Source organism: Onychostruthus taczanowskii, unplaced genomic scaffold, assembly GCF_017590055.1.
Source record: "Onychostruthus taczanowskii isolate IOZ18803 unplaced genomic scaffold, ASM1759005v1 scaffold59, whole genome shotgun sequence".
Classification (NCBI taxonomy): Eukaryota; Metazoa; Chordata; class Aves; order Passeriformes; family Passeridae; genus Onychostruthus; species Onychostruthus taczanowskii.
Genome location: NW_024503568.1, coordinates 2,165,224 through 2,187,467, shown reverse-complemented (window position 1 = coordinate 2,187,467; position 22,244 = coordinate 2,165,224). Strand labels below are relative to the sequence as shown.

General features: G+C 38.3%; 1 protein-coding gene across 1 annotated transcript; it reads right to left on the bottom strand.

The window, feature by feature from the left end:
* Positions 1-2,617: 2,617 nt before the first annotated feature.
* Positions 2,618-9,218, bottom strand: AGR3 (anterior gradient 3, protein disulphide isomerase family member). Its single transcript, XM_041418266.1, has 7 exons — positions 9,113-9,218; positions 6,837-6,900; positions 5,517-5,569; positions 4,811-4,887; positions 4,494-4,557; positions 3,449-3,532; positions 2,618-2,714 (listed from the first exon to the last, which is right to left on the bottom strand). The coding sequence occupies exons 1-7, from the start codon at positions 9,216-9,218 to the stop codon at positions 2,665-2,667; spliced, it is 498 nt and encodes a 165-aa protein (XP_041274200.1). The 3' UTR covers positions 2,618-2,664.
* Positions 9,219-22,244: the final 13,026 nt, after the last annotated feature.

The window sequence follows — 22,244 nt, the reverse complement described above, 5'->3', positions numbered from 1 at the left end:
CCTGGATTTTCTTCAGATGTTAAAATAACATTCACTGCAGTGTAAATCTAAAGGCTAGCTTTTGTCTGACAATTAAATCAGTGATCATTGCATTGTTCAGAAAGTTTGGTTATTTATTTTGTCTAATTCACATAGTTTGTTTCCTGTCTGCTGGCTCAATATCAGAGGCCAAAATAAGCAGAACAACCATAGCCTTCCAGAACTAAGGTTTGAATTACTTGTTTCTTCTACAATTTCAATAAGTGGTAATTCTACCATATATTTCCTTTTACAGCACTGAGGTGAGATTATGAAGTTAGGTTTTCCTGAGGTCAAGCAAGATCTAGACTGTTGTCCTGTATCACAAATCTTTTTGGATTCCATCTTTGTGCATTCTTGACAGTCACCTCTTGGCTTATGAATTGATCCACTAAAGGAATAAAGAACTTAAAACTGGATTTGAAGAGGGAAGGGGATAAAACCAGGCTCCCTGGAGTTAAGACTGGCAGTGTCACACAGATGTTTGAGGGACAGTGTGCGAATGAGGTCCTTTGGTCTGTTCTCTCAGTGGAGGTAGGGGATGGAGCCATGTGGCAGCAGAGACACAGGGGTTATTGATATTAAGAAACCACAGAGTCCCTGGGAATGGTCATGTAGGAATTAGGGTTTCTCCCCTCAAAATGGTGTCAGGATCAATAGCCCAGCTGAGTGCATCTACACAGTGCACACAGCATGGGCAACAAACAGAAGGAACTGGGAGCCACTGGGAATCAGGAAAACTGGTGTAGGTTGCCATCATGGAAACATGGTGGGCTGACAGGCACAACGGGAGTGCCATACTGGGTGGTTATAAACTCTTCAAAAGGGACAGGCAAGGGAGGGGAGGCAGTGGGGTGGCCCTGTATGTTCGGGAGTTTGGATGGCCTAGAGCTTGGTGATGGTGATGGCAGGGTTGAGTGTTTATGGGTAAGAGTTTGGGAAGGCCAATAAGGCAGGGGTGTGTCCAGAGAAGGGCAATGGAGCTGGTGAAGGGTCTGGAACACAAAGCTCCATGAGGAGTGGCTGAGGGTACTGGGGTTGTTTAGCCTGGAGAAAAGGGAGATGAATGGCTGCTGTGGGTACCCTGGGTCATCTCTGGCAGCTAGTTTGCATTCCTTTCTCCAGAATATCTCTGGCATGCTCAAAAGAGGGTATGACCACAGACAGGGAAATCTTGCCAAATCTGGAACAGATAAATATATAAATGAGTAGAGCTCAGCACAAATCAAAGTAATGAGATTTGCAGTATAATTTTACTTCTAGCATTTTTCCCATAGGTTAAAAAGATCTTACTGATTGTAAAGACAATACATTCCTAATTACTGAACTATTTTTTTTCCTCTTAGTGTACAGGTCATTTATCTCCACTCTGTTGGAATATATGCCTATATTCAAATTTTACATAATTGTGAAGACATGGATATGTGCAATATAACTCACTCCTGACATATTAATACTAGGTATTGTGAATTAGTAAAGCTTTCCTGCAGGGATCCTTCTCTCATCTCCTATATGTAACATAACATACATGCTCCTGCTGCAGGTGAATTGCTGACAATTTTGCTCTAACAAAAACCCACATTGGTGGGATAGTAAACCATTTCAACTGACTTTAGCTTTTTACTCAAAACAGGTGTCCACCCTTGCATACAGTAATCCTGTGAAAATTTTGCCAAGATTTTGTATGTACAGATTCCCTCAATAAGCTGCCAAATTTATGGGGAAATTCTGCAGAAAAAGAGGGAATGACCTGGGATGAGCTTCCCGTGACTGAAATGACATTTAAATGCCAAGAGCTAGGATAAACCTCCTCATTTTTCTCATGCCAGAATCTACAAACATCACTTAGCCTCAGTTTTGGAGTTCTGGGTCTATCTCCTTCCATCTGTCTTGCTTCACTGTGTCTTTATTGCAGCAAAACATGTAGCTGCCTTTTGATTATTATCACCTCACTGAGACTGTATGCTCCCTCTCTTCCATTTTCAGCTACCACAACAAAAGTTAAAGGATTATACAGAGGAAAGCTAAGCCCAGAACACTATTGTTGTGGGGGTTTTTGTTTGTTTGTTTTGTTTTTGTGGTTTTTGTTTGTTTGTTTTTGTGGGTTTGGTTTCGTTTTTTTTCTTTTCTCCTATGTAAGCTATTCCAAAATTTATAGGATGAGCTTTCCAATCTGATTTGACAGCAAAGTTTCCTTTAATGAAAAATGACTGTATAAAGCAGGGGTACACTAACAATTAATAAATTTCTTGCAATAAAAGTTAAAATGGGGAGGCAAGATGTAGATATTAACTCATGTAATAAATTGCAAATAGACATCAAAAAGATTGTTTATAATTCCTCTTCAGAAGTCGTAGCTCACCTAACAGTCACAATTGGATTGCTAAAATACAGCTTGAATTTGATGCACTTATAACCATAATTTTCAGTCATTTAGATAATTAATTTCAAAGTGTTTATTGTATTTCTTCTCATGTTTTCCAAATGGGTGCTTTAGTCTTTCTATTTTTGTTCTCCTAGTCGTACATATACATTTCGTATGAAATCTGATATACCAAATCTGCTTGGTAAAAGTTCAGCTTGCAAGTAGAGACAGAGAGGTGCAGCTTCACCTCGTAGAGGTTATGATCATTTCACTGTTACTGGTTACAGTTCTGTCTGAATGAGGCGTAGTGCTTTCTTCATGTTCTCTATTACTGAAATAAAAAATAAATAAGAACTGTGAAAATGTATTAGAAGTACATTTGTACAATTAAAAAACCCTCCCTAGTTTGGTTTAGTAAATTATTCACAATGAAACTGGTTAATGGTCACACATTTTATCTTAGAGATTGATACTAAAACAGAAAGTAAAAAATTTCATGAATCAAAATGTTTAACTTAAAGGATTTGACAAGAATCCTTGCAACTCCCTCATTTCTCAACAGCAAGCTGGTAATCAGATGTGATGTGTGTATTTGTGGTGAGACACTGCATTGGTGTCAAATAGATGGCATAGAGTAAGAACTGGCTCAACCTGAAAAATCACATTCCTTTCTGATATATGGCTGTTAGGGGTACGGACAAAACCACCTGCATTTCTTTACTGATTCCCTCCCACCACTGGCTATTTACATTGTACAGTCAGATACTTCTGAGCATAGTGACTTTCACCATTCTCCATAAAACTGCTCAGGTCTTGATCCTGAAGGTTCTCACCCATGATCTTTCAATTTTTCTTACTTGAGTAGTCCCAATAAATTCAATGGGACAATGCGTGTGGTTGTTTCGCTAGAACAGGCTAGGCCATTATAATTTATTGCAAATGCTCTCACAAGGAATTTATTCTTTACTTGGAGATCCTAATGGATTCTTAAGCCCAAGTGATCAGGATGGGGGGTATCTGGCTGCTTACAACGTGAAATACAGTCACACGGCCAAGGGCACTTACGGAACATCATGTCCTGCGGTTCATAAGTGTAAAGCCGGTTGGAGTATCTTCCTGTGATGTCAGCTCTTACCGTGAGAGATGGGTCTGAAAAAGTGTTTGGGTTAAACACTGCCTTCCATTCCCACAACAACTGAGGGTGATGGCTTGGCATTACTTTGGCAGCCCTGTTTCTGATTTCATCAGTGCAGCAATTACGAGGCCGTTACGCTCTGTTCCAAGCAACTGCTCTTTACTTGGAGAAATCCTGAACAAAAGCTAACACTCATTTTTATAGTACACAGCTATTTTTAAGTGCTAGGTTACACATTCATGTTTAAAGAAAAATATCCTGTTTTACAGGTTCTGAGTTTACATCAGAAGGTTAATCTGACCAGATGCACACATAGTGGGGGTCATGCCTATCTATGGCAATAGATATCATGACTTACATAGAGCCTTCAGAACATCTGATTCCTAATGTTCCCAAAGTGGGAATAAGTTGTTGTGAACCTCTCTTCTCTCAGTTACCCTTCCAATTTATTATTAATTTACTGATTGCTGAAACTACACTGCTCTTTGTCTGAGTGTGGGCTGAACTCTGAATGCAATCACAGAGCTAGTCACTCCAGGCTCCCTGTGCAGTGAGTGAGAAGGAACTCCAAGGCATAATTAATTTGGTCCATTCCAGAAGTCAGCTTTAAAAGGGGACAAATCCTTAGATGCCACTGACTATTGCTTTATTCTGTGATAAAGTCCACTTTATAGCCATCTACATTCAGTCAGATATTGGACTTTTTCAGTAAACTTTGTCTTGTAACAGCACTAGCAAGAAGCACAGAGAGCAAAAGACCAGATATTAATAGACTTTTAAATGTTCTGCTCTCAAGACCAAATTAGTACCCTCCAGGACATATCTGTAATGTGAGGAGGTTTACAAGAGTCAAAGTATACAACAGAAGCAGAGAGATTTTCTTTTGGCAAAATGAATCACTTTGATGTCCCCACAGGACAACAGTGGCATAATTCAGATATAACAACTTCGATGATACATAAATATTTTACATACCTACAAACATGATTCGAGGCACGTATTGTCCATCAGGTGACAGGTTTTTATCTGTGGTTTCATGCTGGTATAAAAATTAAGGCTAGTTGTTAAAATGTTTCAGTAAATTTTGCTGAAATAGTACTGCATGTGAATAACCTTGTAGCAGAAGACAAAACCAAATACTACTCATGTGTGAATACACATGCGCAGTTGCATTACTTAAATAACTAAAATATCAGATATATTATCTAAAATGACATGAAAAAACAAGGCAAAGAAAAAGAAAAAACAGACCATGAAACAATACCAGTCAAATCGCCCCAAACCCTTCATACCATGAGATTCAGCATAATGAAGTTATTTTGGGCCATTTCCTGTATTTCTTCATTTTCTGCGAAAGCTTTCTTCAGTGCTAGAAAAGACAGGATCACTTTGAAATCCATCTCAAACGCTGCATTTCCATCTGTGCTTGGTCACCACACTGGCCAGAGACTGGGCCACATTGTTCCTCTCTCTGCTGATTCACATTCCTGAGGAGACACTTAGGGCCTCTATCGCTGCTTTTGGGGGCATTTTGGCCTGTGGCAGTGCAACCTCTGGCTATGAAAATGGAAGCTCTCTTCTGTTATTTATGAAGCCTGTTGTCTCAATGGATACCATGTCTTGGCTTGACAAAAGTGCATTATTCTCAAAAAATTCTTGTTAGATCAATTTCAGCAGCCTTGTCCTTGCCCCCTTCTTTAGTTACCATTTCAGGAGAGCTAAACAATATTAAATCTGTTCAATGAGTCAGTAGCCAATCTGTGCCTCTTAATTTAAACTGAGTGCTGCATTTGGGATAGCAGCACAACAGCAGTGAGAATTTTTCATGTTCTTTATTGCATAGTTTCATAGTGGAGTTTTTGTAAATAATGGTAATAAATTTTTCACTTTTCATTTACCTGTTTTTCTGAATAATTTTCAATAAGTGCAATGCAAATATCGGTTCAGTTTTTTATAAAAGTATTCACAAAATTTTAACACACAAAAAATCAAAATTACCTTGGCAGTATTGACAGTCTTCCAAATGATGTATTACCATCAGTGGCTTGTTACTTTATTAATAATAATAAAAGATGTAGTTAGGTCATTTGACATGTATTTAAATGGACGATTTTACTAGCAGACTGAAAAAGGTAAATTGCATTTAATTATATGTTAACCCACAGTAAAACCATGTAGATATTCTGTAAAATATTACAGAAATTTCTGAGCAAGGGAAAAGAGTATAAGCACTTCATAAAAGAAAGAGATAGAGAAACAGAATTTTTATGACTAAATAGGCTGTCTATAGTAAGAGATTCTAGAAGAAAGAAAGAACAGATCCACCATAATTTCATTCCCAGGTTAAATAATCAGATTGAATAGGTATTTGATGTTGCTTAGGTGTGAATTTCTCCAGGGTTAAGAAAATAAAAATAATATATATGAATTAGAATAAAATAGATTTTATAAGATTGGCCTTATCATCAAATACTTTCCATGAAAAGTTTCTTGTGTTTTAAGGCTTTCTTGAACAGCTATTCAGCATATTACTTATCTTCTGTAAATAGCTTGATAAAGTGTTAAAATTTTATATTTTGGATGTCAAAGCATAAACAAATTATGTGCATTTCCTCCCATACTTTTTAAACTATATTTACTGTTCAGCAGGTCAGTTATTAATGCTGCGTCTACTTTCAATATCAGGAGTTGTTAATTTCTAACCATTTTCACACAGGGTACATTAAATTAATTATCCTTTGTTTTACAAATAATTTGTCTTCAATTTAGCAATAGCTCATGCTACACTATTGTCATCTACAAGAAGCTGTAAAAGATATTTAAATAAGTATTGTTATGAATTCTCAAATATATTTGCAGCTGGGTCTCAGAGAAGACAGCTTGGAACTTCCTTTTCTATCAAGATAGTGAGAAAATATATAATGAACATATTTCAGCTAATAAAATGTTGGGGGAAACATCAAAGGTAGTAGATTACCATACAGAAGAAGTCACAGATTTCAAGGAAGTAATCAGAATCACATGATATTAAAAGACAATAGATGGTAATTTAAAAATTATGGTATCCATTTATGAGCGATAATTTAAATAACAACTCTTTTGTGGCAAAGAAATGCCAGCATTACATTATTGGTCCACGATGTTTCTTCAGAGTCATAAGAGTCCTAGAAGTCCTTTTGTTTATAGACAGAGTCTGTTTATTTAACTGGGTGGTCTGCAGATCAGCTCTCATGGTGTTTCTTTGCTCTGTCTCATTATTGTGTATTCCAGCAAGACAGATTAACAACTTTGTCTTCATGCTACTTTTTAATCTCTTACCTTTTCTTTGCTTGATAAAGCCCTTCTTCATAAGTTTGTACCCATGTAATTTCATCTCCCCACCCTAGAAATGAAACAAAAGGACTAGCTGCTGACCAGGCAAGTAACTCATAACAAATTCATTTTTTTCTCTTTTTTCTTTTTTGTTTATGTGTATTAACTTGTGTATGCACATAAGATTTGGGGTTTTTAGTTGAAGATTCTCTAACATTGTGGATATGCTAATTTTACATCTCCTAATAGATACACTAAAAGTTTAAAAAACCTCAACCAAACAACCCAGCCTCCCAAAAATCTCAGCTGGTTGCATATCCAGCTCAAGTCCTTTGACAGACTTTTAGTTATCTTTCTAAATGCTCAGAGGTCCCTAAATCAGCACCCAAGTCCTTTCTATCTTCATATTTTCTGTTCAGTATTTCACGTAGACCCTGGGACTTAAAGAGAAGCTGGCATATCATAAGATAAAAAGAAAATATGACAGCTCAAATAAGATCAGCTTTAATATGAATGTCATTAGAACAGTCTTGGAATATACACTTAACTCCAAAGTAACTTCAATCCCTGAAGTTGCAAGCCCTTCATTTAATTAAAGAATTCAGTCAAGGAATGGCTGTTAAATAAAAATATCCGCTGAAACAAAATCCTAACAAACATCAGCTCCATAGCTCATCATAGCTGGGGATATGCAGATCTCAAAAATCAAATTGTCCAGTTGGTTTTATGCCTTCAGGTCCAAAGGATGCCAGCCCTTGCATAGTAGATCCCTGTATCCTAGGCAGTGTGGCTCTATTCATGACAATTCTCATGGGAATTGTAGAACAATTTCTGGACCAGGTTTTTCTTCTGTGCAGTACTTTGACCAGCCCAGGTTTGCTGTTGGATTTCTCACAGGACAATTGCTTGTGATGCTTCTAGATCATGTCTTCTTCCAGTACACAGCTCTGTCTGGCTGGTGGTGGGACTCTGGCATGCTGACCAGTGCCTTCCCAACCCTGGCTGCTTCAGCTCCTGATGCAGGTAACTGAACACAGGAGACAGCAATTTGGGGGCATTTTGCAGCATGTTTAAGCATTTCCCCTTGGTCTGTGAAAATTACAGGTAAAGTGCTCAAGGCATCCCAATAGGCCTGAAATCAGAATTAGAAAAGTTACATCTGTTTTCTGTGACTATTTTGTAGTTTGCTGGGGTTGGTTTTTTTTTTTTTTTTTTTCTCCTCCAAATCTGACATAATGTAAAAGATTTTTTTAATCTTTTTTGTTCATTTAGGCTTACTGGGAAAAAATAAATCCTGATCTAGGCAAACTAGGCAACACGTTCCATATTGATAATAACCTTTCCCCAAGGACACTGGTTGCAAAAAGTATTTTTGTGCAAAAATTTTTCTTAGGCTAGTCCAGGTGGTGAATGATTTTGTCAAATGATCTCTGAGCAATTAGGCTCAGATGGAACGTCTGAGAGATGTGCAACATTGCCAGGATAGGGAAAACTCAGATCCTGTGGGATCTGCAGGCATTACATGGCTTGCAGAAGAGATTAGGAAGAGAGATGAAGATTTTTTTGTTGTTGTTGGATAGGCCCAAAAGGAGTAGAAAGATGGGGAAGAGAAAAAGACCTTGCTAAGCTATTTTTCTGCTTGTATTTCTAAGGATTGATTAGATATAAATAAATTAAAACAGGGTCTTTATTTAACATTCAGGTTGAAAATTATGCACCCTAGGGAAATGAATTACACACAGTCATGCTTTGCAGTGGATATCTGATGAAAAGCAGGAAAAAAAAATCATGCAGGAAACCCCATCAATGGTTCAAACTGTTCTGTGTACAAAAATGAATCTGTAGAAAATTTGTTCCATAGCAACTGATGTTATGGTAGGTTGCAATAAGAACATATATTTTGAATGGTCTATGAAAGAATATTTTTTCACTGATAGTCCTACATGTACATCTTGATTTGAGAGACTCAGTTTAGGTTATTTGCTTCTGTTAGGTCACTGTGAATTATCTAAAATATGCAGGTTATATGAGACCCTCAGTCATATGCTTAATAAACTGTAGGAGTCAAGTGATGTGAAATTAGAATATATATTAATTAGAGCATCAGTTAACACTAAAGAAAACACACCTCAGTAAATATATATGTGCATTCTAGGTAAGTTTTATAAATGTGTGTGCATGTATATAGATACACATTCCATAAATGTACACTCAAAATAAACATATTTGCTGGCCTGTGTGGTGAGGTAAGGAGATAACTACATTCAGTGAACACACAATACCTCTTGACAGTGTCTGAGGTGCTCGTTTTTCCTTTTTAATTGCCATTGCAAGGTTGGAAGTGACTGCAATTAGCAGGAGGGACAAGGCCAGTGTGGAATGGAGCATTATTACCCTTCCAATGCAAGGAAACTGGAAAACAAAGAAACAGCTTTAGTCACATGGATTTATCACCTGGTGCGCTGTAGATCAATATGTTAATGGCATCCTAACAATCTGTACTTCAGAGACACTTCTGTTTTTTTCTAGAAATGCTTGTCTTTGTGAGGAAAATGCAAACTGGAGGTGCTTAATTTTACAGTGCAATGCTACTTTCAGCAGTCCAAATGAGGCTGCAGGGTACTGTTCTCATGTGATTCTCATGAACTAGTACAATGTTGTAATACTGGATCATAACAATTTCAAGACCCTGCTCAAGGTTTTTTCATTTCAGTGAAATGTAACAGCATGGGATTTTTATTTATTTTTACATTGGACCCTTTTTATCAAAAGATGTCTCATAATATCCTTCTCAATTAAGTAGGAGGATTGGCAAGAATTTGCCCCAAGTATAATAATCTTTAAATTGTCCAATCCATCGAAAATGTTGAAATTGTGGTAGTTTTTAAAGTCTCCACTTAAAAAATTTCCCGTTCTTCATTGCATCTTTTACAGTGAATTTCAACTCCTTCTGAATAAAACAATTCATCAGTGTTTCTGGCTGGTTCAGTATTCTCTTCCTGGCCCAGATCAACATTAGAAATTCAGTAACTTCTTACCTTGATAAAAGTCAGAGAACAGAAGCAAGAGTTGAGAAAAAGCATTACAAAGCCAAATTGTTTTTAATTGATAAGTTTACTTTCTTCCAGTACAATCACTTCTAGGCATTAAAGATCTGATACTTCAGGTGGATATCAAATGGTTTCAACTGAGTTAAAAAATGTAATGCATGTAGGTCAGGATACCTGTCTCAGTCATTTACTGGAGATCCCACTTTTCAGAGGTTGCGCTTTAGGAGCTACCAGGATGCTCCACTGAGAAATTACTTTGACTTGAATAAAAAACCCCAAACCAAATGAATAATAATAACAATGACCATCCTTCCCTGCTTTGCCAAAAAAACAAAAACAAAAACAAAAAAAAAAACAAACCCAAAACCCCAAGACATTTGTGCCTGTACTGATAAAGAAAATCTCTAACTTGCATTTAAAATTGATGTTAGTATGGAACTGCAACCCTGAGCACTGGCAAAAGAAAATGCTTCATGCATTTAAGGACAAAGAGGCATGAAAAGTACTGTTTTAATGAATCTTCACATCACAGAATCACTGTTAGCAGTTAAATATCTTGTGAACAAATTAAAACTCCATTTCTAATAACTGGCAATCTCAATTAGAGAAATTCATTCTATTCAGGTGGCTGGAGAAGAAGTTGTACATTAAAATATGTAAAAGTTATTAAAAATAAATTGTAATTTTGTAGTAAGAAGTAGTCTTTCACAATGTGTTAATAAAAAAATGAAAGTGCTAATCTCTTTAAATCACAGGTAAAATCATCTGAAGCTTAATAATGGATTATCCTATTGAAAATTAAGAGGACTTTGGAACTGCAAGTGGAGGCAGCTTAAATTTAATATTCCATATTTTTGATGCTGCATATTCCAATATTATTTAATTGATTCAGATAAAAAAAGGACGGCCAACACTACATAGATTGCCTTCAATTGCCTGCCAGAACAAACATTTGCTAGCTAATCTCTAGGCATCTATCACTTGTCTTTTTGTATAACTAGGCTTGTAAGGCATTTGTGAACAAAACCTCATTGCTTTACTAAAGGAGAGTTAAGAATGAGAAATACTTGCTCACCAGCGGCGACCAGTTCTCCTGATTGAAGGTCCTTTTCCTGGAATTTGCTAGTTAAAAACCCAGTGATTGAAGCACAGAACACCTGAGCTGCCCAGGTCTCTGTGTAGCAGCAGCACCACATTCACCTGGGAAAAAATGAGAGGAACCTTTGAGCTGAAAACCAAAATGATGTTTTTCTACCCTCCCCCTTGCTTTTCTGCCTTGCCTCCAACTTTCTCTCTTGCAAGTTCCCATGCTTATGCACTGAATCCTTGCATTTCTCTTCATCTTAGCTTGTATCAGGTGTCTTGCATGAGGACTGGAAATAAATAGTGGCTTGTGTGTGTCTGCTAACACCCCCTCGAACAGTTTGAGTCTGGCTTATGTCCAGTGAAAAAAGAAACCACCAATGAAAGCTGGAACTGGAGGTGCTTTTGTTCCCAAAGAATGGCAGAGTTCACTGGTGCTTGAAGATAGGAATGAACCTAATAGGAAGACACAAGGGTTACTTTGTGTAGAGAAGTGTAATTAACAAATAAAACAAACTCTCTTTTTTTTTGACAGGGAAATAAAATTATTTATTTAAAAACTATGGTTTAAACTACCTGAGTATTGCTCCTGGGAGTTGTAGTTTTAAAATATCTGGTTTTTTGGATATGATACTTGATATAATTTTACTGAACTTGATGAATACAAGCAAAGTCCTTTATTCATCACCTTTGCATAAAGAAGGAATGAACTGGATCACCTTTTATCTCCTCCTTGAATAGCTTTTGCAGGGGAATCGGAAGAAATCCTCTTTTGCTTCTTCTTCTGTGTATTTTTTTATATGGACTGTATGGTTACCATTCTCAGAAATATTAAATTTTTCAAAAATTATGGAAATAATTTTGAGATATTGTGTTCTTAAATTCTGAGGTATTGTGTTTTTCATGGAACAGGTTTATTATTGTAAGGTGTAAAGGGATAGACTATATTCAATGAAATAGACTGAAATTAGTGCTGAGCTACCTGAGAGTTCCCTTTAGCAGGATCATGTTCAGCAATTTGTCTCTATATTTGAAGGTCAGAATTTTTGAAGGTTGATTTTGCTAGAGATATTGCCAGCCCTGGTCAAAAAGATGCTGTTAAGGTTTAATGCTGAAAGAAAATTATTGTTATAATTTATAAAACCAAGCTGGATACCTTCAGTGTTGCTATTCAGTCCCTGCTTGCTAAGTGGATCTGATCAGCTGCCCGTCCTTGACTTCTTCTGTTCAGCATCCACACATGAATGGAGTGTGAAGCCAGAGCTCCATCCCAGCACAATCTGTGTTGCCTGGCAGTCAAACCAGTGACCTGTGCAGCAGCAGTTACCAGCCAAATGTTCAATTCAATCTCTGCAATGTAGAGCACAAGCTTCTGCAGAGTCCTCATGGAACCAGTGTGCTCCCACTCATTGAACTCAGCCAGCTTAGTCTCCAGGGTAATGGTGGTGGAAAGTCTTTCCATTTTTCTCCTCCAGTCTAAAGATCAGTTTTGGAGATACAGCTATGGGTTAACTGTGTATACACAGTTATATCTAAGTCAAAATTAGGAAATGTAATAACTATCTAAAAGCAGGGCACAATAAGGCAGCAATAAGGCATGTGTCAAAGACAGACTTTTAGAGAGAGAAAGATGTTGCAGGATAACTGGCATTTGGAATCTCAAGCTGCTGCTTTTGTCTGAGTCATGCAGCAGCGGATCTAGGTAAGTATTCATATATGTAGCCTATTTATGAAAAGTGAGACTGACTTTTAAATTTTACTTTACAGAATGCTGCACAGATGAGGTTGCTGATGAAGTTCTTATTCTGCCCAACTCTGCCTTAGCTCCTGTGTGAGCAAAGGATGAGATCACAGCTCCTGTGACAGCTGCAATTCAGCACCATTCCTGCAACCTCTATGGGCAATTCTGCCAAAGAATTTTACATGTGATCAATGTGCCTCTGCAAATCAATACAAAATTAATTAGGAGATCAAAAAGAGAGGTCATAATGTGGCCTGGAGGGTGGAGATGCACCACCACAAATGCCCAAACAAATTTACAGTAAACAATATGGGAAAAACTTGCAGAACATATATTTTCATGGGTGGGAGGTACTTCTGGCTCCTAACACTGGCATTTGGTGTGGACTGAGTCTGGATCTCAGTGTGCGTTCAAGTAGCACATGGTACCAGAGCAGAGAACTACTCTTGGGGCTTAGAATGCTGAGCATTAGTTTTCACTGCCAAACAGTAAAAGGAATTAGTGCAAATCTTCACTGGGCTTATGCCCTGACGGACAGCCGAAAATCAATTTCTGGATAATTTCAATAAAGAAATTTAAAGAAATCTAGATATGGCATGGTGTTTTTTTTCTGTGTCTGTCTTTCAAAATAGTTATAATTGTGGAAATAATTCTTCTGGTACTAGAAGCTGATTCACAGCAGATGTACTTTCCTCCCCACCCCCTTCCCTAAAAGCAGGGTTCTATGTATTGCTCAAGTGAACAAACTACTCCAGTGTTTTCTGCATGCCAGTTGTTTGCTTTTGCTTCCCCATTGCACCTTTTTAGCTTTGTATTCCTGTAAAGACATTGTTATGGAACATAAGCATAATAATATAACCAGGAAAGCATTTACTGAATTACTTTTTTCAGTGGTTTGTACTGACTGCAAACAGTGTTCCCTGCTTTCCAGGCCAGTGTCCATGTTTTCACTTCTAAGCCTTCAACTTCTTCCAGTACTGTCACCTCCAACCCCTCCAAGGTTTTCTCTGCATTTTTTGGAAGCTGGCCCCTCCACCCTTAAATGGCCCTGTGGTACAGCCCCTGGAAAACTTGATTCCAGGCTTCATTGACACCTCGCTCTCAGCGGCTCTGCAGCTCTGTGCCTCTGTGAGTCACTATTGTCTATTGGCTCCCACTTCTCAACAAGATTATTTTCCTGCCCTCTGGGCTTCTCGGATTTCCCAGAACTTTTTATAGATACAAAGCTTTGAAGACTATAAGTGGAAAAAAGTAATTTATTATTTTTCATGGATTTTGCTGAGATTTACGGAATAAATGTGTTTTGGTAAATAAAAGGAAACCAGCTCTAGATGTTGTTGGCTCCTTCCTTCAGTCCAAAAGTATGAGCTGTTCTGGACTGTTTATTTAATGTTGTGAGAGCCTGGCAGGCAGGACTTCTTTCTATTCTACCAGCAGATCTTTCTGTTACAGTATGGTTCCAGCCATGCCAGGCAAAGTCTGGGAAGCCACTGCGACCTCCCAAGCTGCTGGTGCAGCCCAGGGAGGAGTACAGCACACTCCATGCCTCTGGGTCTTTCCCCAAGGCTTTGCTGGACCTGGGCTGGCACGGGGACCTGCAGAAGGTCCCTGTCCTTCTCCATTCCAGCTGCCTCTTGCTGCATGCACTGCCCAGCTGTGGGCTGCAGTGCCTGACCATGGTGGGCAGGGCAGGGAGCAGGAGGGGCTGCAGCACAAACACCCACAGCTCTGCTCTGGCCCCTCTCACACAGTGAATTAACAACCACAGACACGTCAGGGAACCACATGGGACAGGCAGTAGCTGATCTTTCTGGTCAAGGATGTTTTCTCTATTTTCAATATTGCTCCTTCAGCTGTGAACACTGTCTTCAAAGTGTATGCCACCCTACAGAGCTGAAAACCTATACAAAAACTGTGTGTTAGACCACCGGAATAGACTATGATTTCTTTAAATTATGAAGCCTTATTGAAATTATGCATTGAGAAAATAGCTAGAATTCAGTTTGCTGTGAAAGTTACAATTTAAATTTTCTTAAAATGCCTGCAATGTCTCGTGGAGGTGTATTTCCAAAAGCTGTTAAAGTGTCTCCATAACTCTCTGAAGAACCCAAAGTAATTTGCTATCTGACTTGATTTTATTTGTTTCTGGATGATGTGATGTGGTGCTTGGACTCAATAAATGATGTACTGAAGGAAATTATATGTAGTTTAAGGACTTGGGTGGTATTTCTCTAGTGCAAATATGATATTTTAATATTTATAGGTATGCAATCCATTGAAGTTTATCCATCTGGTCCACATGACAAAAATTTGATCATTACCAGTGCCTCTAGTTGGCAGTGTTGCATTACTAATAGCAAAAGGACAAATCTTTCTGTTTGTTTCAGCTTTGCTGTATTCTAGTGATATGTTCAGAATACAGATAATTTAAACATAAAAATGAGTGCACATAAAAATGCACAAAGTTTGAAAAAGTAATTTTTAATTTTTTTTTTTTAAATATATGTGCTCACCAAGTAATTTGAGAGGTGACAGGGGTAGAAACCCAGACCAGATTTTAAGGAAGAGAGCCAGGAAATCCAGCATGTGTTTTGGAAGAGATTGAGAGCTCAGAAATATTCAATGAAACTTTCTGACTGCCACAAGAAATGAAAAGCGGCTGCATTTCCCTACAGTCAGAGTGTCCCAATAAAGACTTCACAAGCAAGAATGCTCTCCAGAAACACATTGGACTACTTTGCTGCAGCTGTGAGAGTGAGTCAACCAGGCCTCTGTTGAAAGAAATCCTGTTGCTGCAGTGTTTTTGCAATGTTTTCCTGCAGTGACATCACAATATCTGCTTTAAAATGTAATGCCGTCTAAAAAGCAAAAGACATTGTGTGCTGCAAAATGAGTTGCAGTGTTTTGGCTTTCTGCACAGGTATTCCTTTTACTACATGAAGGGGTTTATTCCAGGGTTTGCTTCCTTGAAAGACTGACGCGAGAGGGCATGAGAGCAACTCAGTATCTCTCAGCTTTTGTCTCCCTTTGTACTCTCTGTTCTTTGGCCAAACCTTGATCCTGCAAGCTTCTGAGTCCTTGGTCCCATTCCAGCACAGCACTCGACACATATTTCACTTTAGGCACATTAGCAACCCCACTGATGTCCATGGGGCCATTCATATGCTAGAAGTTAGGCATGTTCTTGAGCGTCTCTGCTGGATCAGAGAATATGGGACTGAGGTGTCTGGCAAGTGTCCAGGCAGACTTCTCCTGAAGAAGCCAGACAAGCCTCTCTTCTGATGTGGACATGTCATGCTGCAGTAATGTTTATCTCCAGCAGCCAGTTGCTAAAAAGGGACTACAGCAGATAATTCCTCCCTGACTGAGCAGACCATGCTGCTGTAGCCACAGCAAGGCTTTGGCTTTGGCTTTGGCTTTGGCTTTGGCCACCTCAATGCAGAACACCACCAAAGGGGTTAGTGCAGGCACCTGAGCAGCTCATAGAGCTGCAGCCTGAGGTGCCTGCACTAACCTCTTTGGTGGTGTTCAGCCATTCTCCTAAAACTGAGCTCTTTCACTGCTGTCCAGACAGATATTTTTTATATTCACTATTATATATTTATTTATATACTTAGTATATTCAGAAAACTTGGACAATAATATTTATAAAACCCAAAGCAAACAAAAACTTTATGGCTTGCTATGGCCTCCTCTTTCAACAATTCACGTCTGAGAAGCAGGATGAAGTCAGCATCACCTAACTGAAAACAATTTCACTTTGAGTGGCACAGATGGAGATGGCAAACATGTAAAAATACGTGGGACTATCTTGAAATGCTGACAGGTATCCAAGGTCTTGCTTTTCTTTATCTCCATGGCCTTTATAAACTGGCAATTATCACAGTATGGTTTCCACTGAGTAACAGTTTGCTTTTAGTGTGGAATATATTTTTAGCCTGGCCAAGCATAACCTTTTGCTATTTTGTTGTTACATTTATAGCCCACATAATTGACGCAGAAAAAATTTTAGCTTCAGATTAGCTTCTAGCTACAGTATTTTCTTGCTGTTGCTTTTATAAAGCCAAGGATTAATAGGAGACAGACAGAAACATAGAACTGAGTCATCAGTTTTTTTTTCTGTCCTCCACTCCTGGAGGCAGCCACATCATAATATCCTGCTTATATATGCATTTAAATGACTTAGTGATTTTGCCGTTCTTCTTTCTCAAGACTGTCTTTGAAACTGACTGCTTTGGAGAAACTCTGATTTAACTAGCCTGAATTTACACTTGGCAACTTCTGATCAAGTGTTCTTTTGCCAGCATTGACCCAAATGCTGCTTCTCTCTCTCTCTCTTTCTTGCTCTCAAGTATGTCTGCAGGGAAATCATATCTCAGCTTGATCTTCTTTCTTTTGGATGGAACAAAGAAAGGATTTTGAGTTTTTTCCTTTAGCACATCTAGTTGCCCTTTTCTGCATTTATTCCATCAGGAGTTCAGAATTCCTGAACAGAGGTGTACGATTATGTTACAGATATGGTCCCACACATGGGCCTGTGCAAATACTCTCTCTCTGACAATATATTGTTTTACTTCTCCTTGAGTCACATTTGCATCTTTTACAGATTTTTTTTAATGTACTGATTACTAATGATTAATCTTAATATGATCTATCCTATGACATCCACATCTTTTTCCTTCCAGAATTGTTTCCAATTTCTGAGGCTCAAACTTTGAGTAGAAATATCTGTCACTGACCTCTGTGAAAAGAATTTTCTATATGAGTGCCTTTTCCATCTTATACAGTCTTTATAAGATGTGGATGAGCTGGCCTAGAGGCCTGTGGGGAAAACTGGAACATCTTCTATTTTCCTCTCTAGGAGTATTCACTCAGGCTATGCCTAGCCTAAAGCAATTGGTCTCCCCAAAGCCACTTCTTCAGGCAAAGGAGAGGAACAGAGATGACTACAAACATATGGATTAAGTCTACTCTAAGTCACCATCTGGAGAAGCCAGATGGGATCCGGATGGGAGGTACCAGATAAAGACACCCTAGGAGATTGGCTGCTATCAGCTGATGTTAGTTTCTTCAGATATCTTTCCAGTCACATCTTTGGAAGATCTCATTATATCTGCATTCTTCTTTAGCACGAACATCAAAATAACATCAAAATGTTAGATCTTAAAAAAAAAAAAAAATCCCCAAACTCAAAACCTACTTAACAGATTTTAAGCCCAAGGATCTAGATATCTGAAACAATTCTGTGTTACCAATACTGAAGCTAACCTTAGTGAATCTATTATATTCCCTAGCTATCACCATACATTTGTTTAACTGATATTCTCCTGACAATCATTTCCAAGGCTTGCATAATAACTTCCAGCTGTGGTACATTCCCACATATGCTTTTTTTTTCAGAATAAAGGCTAATCTTTTGCTTGAATTAGTGAGGTGTCTTAGTAGACAGGTGTAACCTGACAGTTCTTTGTTATTTATGATGGTGATGCTGCACAAAGGATGATGTTAGAGATTCCAGTGACTTCATCTTTTTCCCTTGATTGAATGAAAAATATGTTATTGTTGCATATATATGTAAAATATTGTAATTGTTATTTGGCTGAAATATTTTGGTGCAATGTGCCAGGAAGCGTGGTTTGTGGTGCCGTGTGGGTTGCAACAACCCTGGGGTTCTGCTCAGCTTCTACCACGTTGCATTTCCATGATGAAAAGGAAATTAGTGAACTTTTGGAAACTTGTTGAAAAGAATGTCTGTTGTTTGTCATACGAGCACAAACTACAACAAAGGCTGAGCGAGGTCTGCAGTGTAGAGTTACTGCAGAAGTAATGGGCAGAGCCCATCATCAGTGGGACCTGGACCGTGTGAGGAAGGGCTGGTGGCTTACAAATAATTTCCCCTTCTCTTGTATGTAGATTTAATTCTAGCTTAGCTTGCCAGTAGCCATGAATTGCATGGGAGTGCTATTTGGATGCCACAGCACAACTGACCATGCATTTTTATTCCAAGTGGGAGGAAAACCCCTGTTCTAATATGAGCAAGATGCAAATGTCATGGGGATTTTCCCTCTGGCAAATGCACTCTGATTAGGTGCCTTCTAATAAAGAAGTCTAAAATAGGTTTGTAGGGATCTCATGATTTTGTATTTCTACTGATAATGAGGCACTTTGATGGAGGTTGACCAGCTCAGATATGGAAGTGTGCAGTGTGGACATCTGTACTAAAGCTGTGCAGGGAAATCTATCCCATATGTTTCTGTTGTGGATGGCAGAGGGAGAGCAGGGCAGAGGAGCCTCTGAAGCAACCATCTACCAGGATGAAACCATCCTCAAGGACAGAAAACTGATCCTGGACTCTTCCTGAAGGGAGGTCTCTTAGACTGACAATATCCACCAAATTAAAAAGGAAGCAAAGGCAACAGTCATGGCAGCAACAGCAAAAATCAGTTAGTGCCTGTACCATAGCAAGCACATTTCACAGGGCCCACATTAGCTACAGTTCTGAGATTGCATTTGGGTAACAGGATGATGCTCTAAAACCTAGCAATTTCTTGCCTGTTTATCTTCCTCTCATCTTTATAAAAGTCTCTTTCTTGGCTGTGAGGTCATGGTATTTTGACTTTTTCCAAAGCAGGCTTTTTAAAATGGAGAAATCAATGTTTTCTTCAATTATTTAAAGATAAATGTGTTTCCTGTTTCCCAACTTACTCCAAATTTGTTAGTGGTGTTTAAACACAGAAACATCCAATTTGGAAATGGCCTTGGGAGGTCCTTAGTCCAATGTCCTGCTCAGGGCAGATTTAACACTGAATTCAGACAACATTGTTCAGGACTTTGTCCAGTTGAGTCTTGAAAACCTTCCAGGAAAGGATTTCCATTACTTCTCTTGGTAACTTAATTAAATGTTAAATTATCTTCAAAGCTTCTTTTTCTTTTGTCCTTGAATCCAGACAGAACCTTCCTTGTTCCAGTTTACATTTTCTTCCCTCAATTAAAATCTTGCCTCCTTTTTCCAACCCCTCAACAATTTCTCTTGGGTTCTTCCTAACACATCTCTTCCTTGGGCTAATCAAGCCCAAATCCTCTTGGTTTTCTTTATGGGTCAGTTGCTCCAGCTCCTGACTCTCGGCAGAATCTTTCTACATACCCTTGACAAGGTTTATCTTCATCTTTCATGTAGTTGGTGGTACAAAACTGGATACAGGTTTGCATATGCTGGCTAATAAATGCCATGCAAAGGGGAATAACCAGTAGCAGGATACTCATTAATTCAGTCCAGGATGCTGTTGGCCTTTTTTTCCAGCCAGAGCACACTGCTGGCTCATGTAGAGCATATTGCCAAGAAAGACCCCAGTCTTTTTCACCAGAGCTGCTATTAAAGCTGCTCAGCCTCCAGACTACCCCACTGCAGGCTGTTAGCTCATCCCAGGTTCAGCAGTTTGCATTTTTTTTTTTAATGTCATGAAACTCCAGAAATATAACCACATTAAATTATACTCAGCATAAAGCATATCTAGTTTCTCACCCCACAGCAACCAGCAGAAATGCTCAGAGTGGAAAAGCAGAAATGGTTAGAACGTTAGAACAGGACAACCACAGACTAAAACTATGCAATTAAAAAAAAAAAAAAAAAAAAAAAAAAAAAAAAAAAAACCCAAAAAACAAAAAAACAAAAAACAAAACACAAAACAAAAAAAAAAAAAAAAAAAAAAAAAAAAACCAAAAAACAAAAAAAACCAAAAACCAAAACCCAAAAAAAAAAAAAAAAAAAAAAAAAAAAACAAACAAACAAACCAAAAAAACCCAAAAAAACCCAAAAAACCAAAAAAAACAGGCAGGAACCTAGAGGCAATCTCTCAGTTTGATTTTTCAGCTCACAATTAAAGATTTTAAGCTCATGATGGCAACATTAAATCAAAAAACATTCTCTTTTCACAACCATGCCATAAAGATATGAAAAGATTTTGGGTATGTGAAGAACCAAACTGTTTTTCTGTTTTGTCCATGTAAGCAATTCTTAAAATTACCTGTGATATTCTCATGTCTCCCACATGGAAAATGAGTTTGTGAATAAATAAATCAATCAATCACTGTATATATATATATGTGTGTGTGTGTGTGTCTGTGTCTGTATATATATATATATATCTGTCAGAATTTGTTCCAGAGGTAAATCTCAAAAGCATTTTTGACATGACAAAAAACAGAAAATCTGGAAAAAAATCCCCTCAGCAGGCATAACTGAAGCTAGTAAAGCAACTGTACTGAGAGAAATGCTATTGCAAATGTCTAAATGCATTTATTATAAAGAAAAAAAAGGAATTTTATGTAGAATTAGTCATCTCAGACTACTGTAAATATCCAGTTGGTCTGTTTTTGCAGCTCTACTGGTCTTCCATGGCAATTTTTCATCCAGTCTACTACTGCCTGGTAGTAGATTTTGCTTTTTATAAAAATAATGCCCATAATGTCTTTGGTGAGCTTTGTGTCTGAATTTTATTTATTTCTCAGTGAAATAGGGACAATAATGTAACTTGATCTGTTTCTTAATCATTACATGCAGCAAATAATGAGTATTTTCAAAACCACTGAGAAATTACATAAAGGATAAATAAACAGGGGAACATTTGGATAATGTTATTACATGAAGTAAAGAGCAGAAGAAATAGTGGAAGGTCTTGAAGAGAACAAAAATGTCAAATACCCCAGCCAAATTGCAGATTTGCATGGTGTTTCACTGCTGGGGTGCCAATACCCTGCTGATAACCTGATTGTCTCAGAGACTCCTAAATAATTCAGAAAACAAACTCACAGTACCTCAGTACAGTGTTGAATTAACACAACTGCCCTATGAAGAGCGGCTGAGGGAGCCAGGGCTGCTTAGCCTGGAGGAAAGGAGGCTCAGGGGGACCTTATTGCTCTCCACAACTGTCTGAAAGGAGGCTGGAGTCAGGTGGGGATCGTTCTCTTCTCCCAGGTGACCAGTGACAGAACGAGAGGATACAGCCTCAAGCTGCACCAGGGGCAGGTGAAGTTAGATATTAGAAAAAAAATTCTTCACTGAAAGAGTGGTTCAGGACTGGAATGGGCTGTCCAGGGATGTGGTTGAGTCATTGTCCCTGGAGGTGTTTAAAAAAAGACTTGGTGAGGCATTCAGTGCTATGGTTTAGCTGGTAAGGTGATGTTAGGTCACAGGCTGGACTAGAAGATCCCAAAGGTCTTTTCCAACCTAATTTATGCTATGATTCTGTAATTTCTTTGTTCTGGAGGCATGAATAATAATATTTCCTCCCCAAAAGCAGTAATTAATTCCAAAAATGATGGTTTAGGTTAAGCTGACTCAGGTTATTCAAGCCATCTCTCCAGGCCTATCAAAAATGAGCACAAGAGAAGTCTGGAATGCAAAAATGTTCCAGGGGTTCTTTATGCTCTCCCAATCACATTATTTTCTGCACAACACTCCCAACTCTGAAATGCCTGCAATACCACAACACCAAAACACAACACCAGGTTCCTGTTCCCCAGTCTCTACCCATGTCCTCT

What these genes read in the sequence shown, in the direction of transcription:
- AGR3 (XM_041418266.1), bottom strand. Translation starts at nt 9,218, where the DNA reads ATGCTCCATTCCACACTGGCCTTGTCCCTCCTGCTAATTGCAGTCACT. An exon ending in ACCTCAGACACTGTCAAGAG is followed by an intron (nt 6,901 to 9,112) that starts GTATTGTGTGTT and finishes TTTCATTTCTAG; the next exon opens with GGTGGGGAGATGAAATTACA. An exon ending in TCATTATGCTGAATCTCATG is followed by an intron (nt 4,558 to 4,810) that starts GTATGAAGGGTT and finishes TTTTTATACCAG; the next exon opens with CATGAAACCACAGATAAAAA.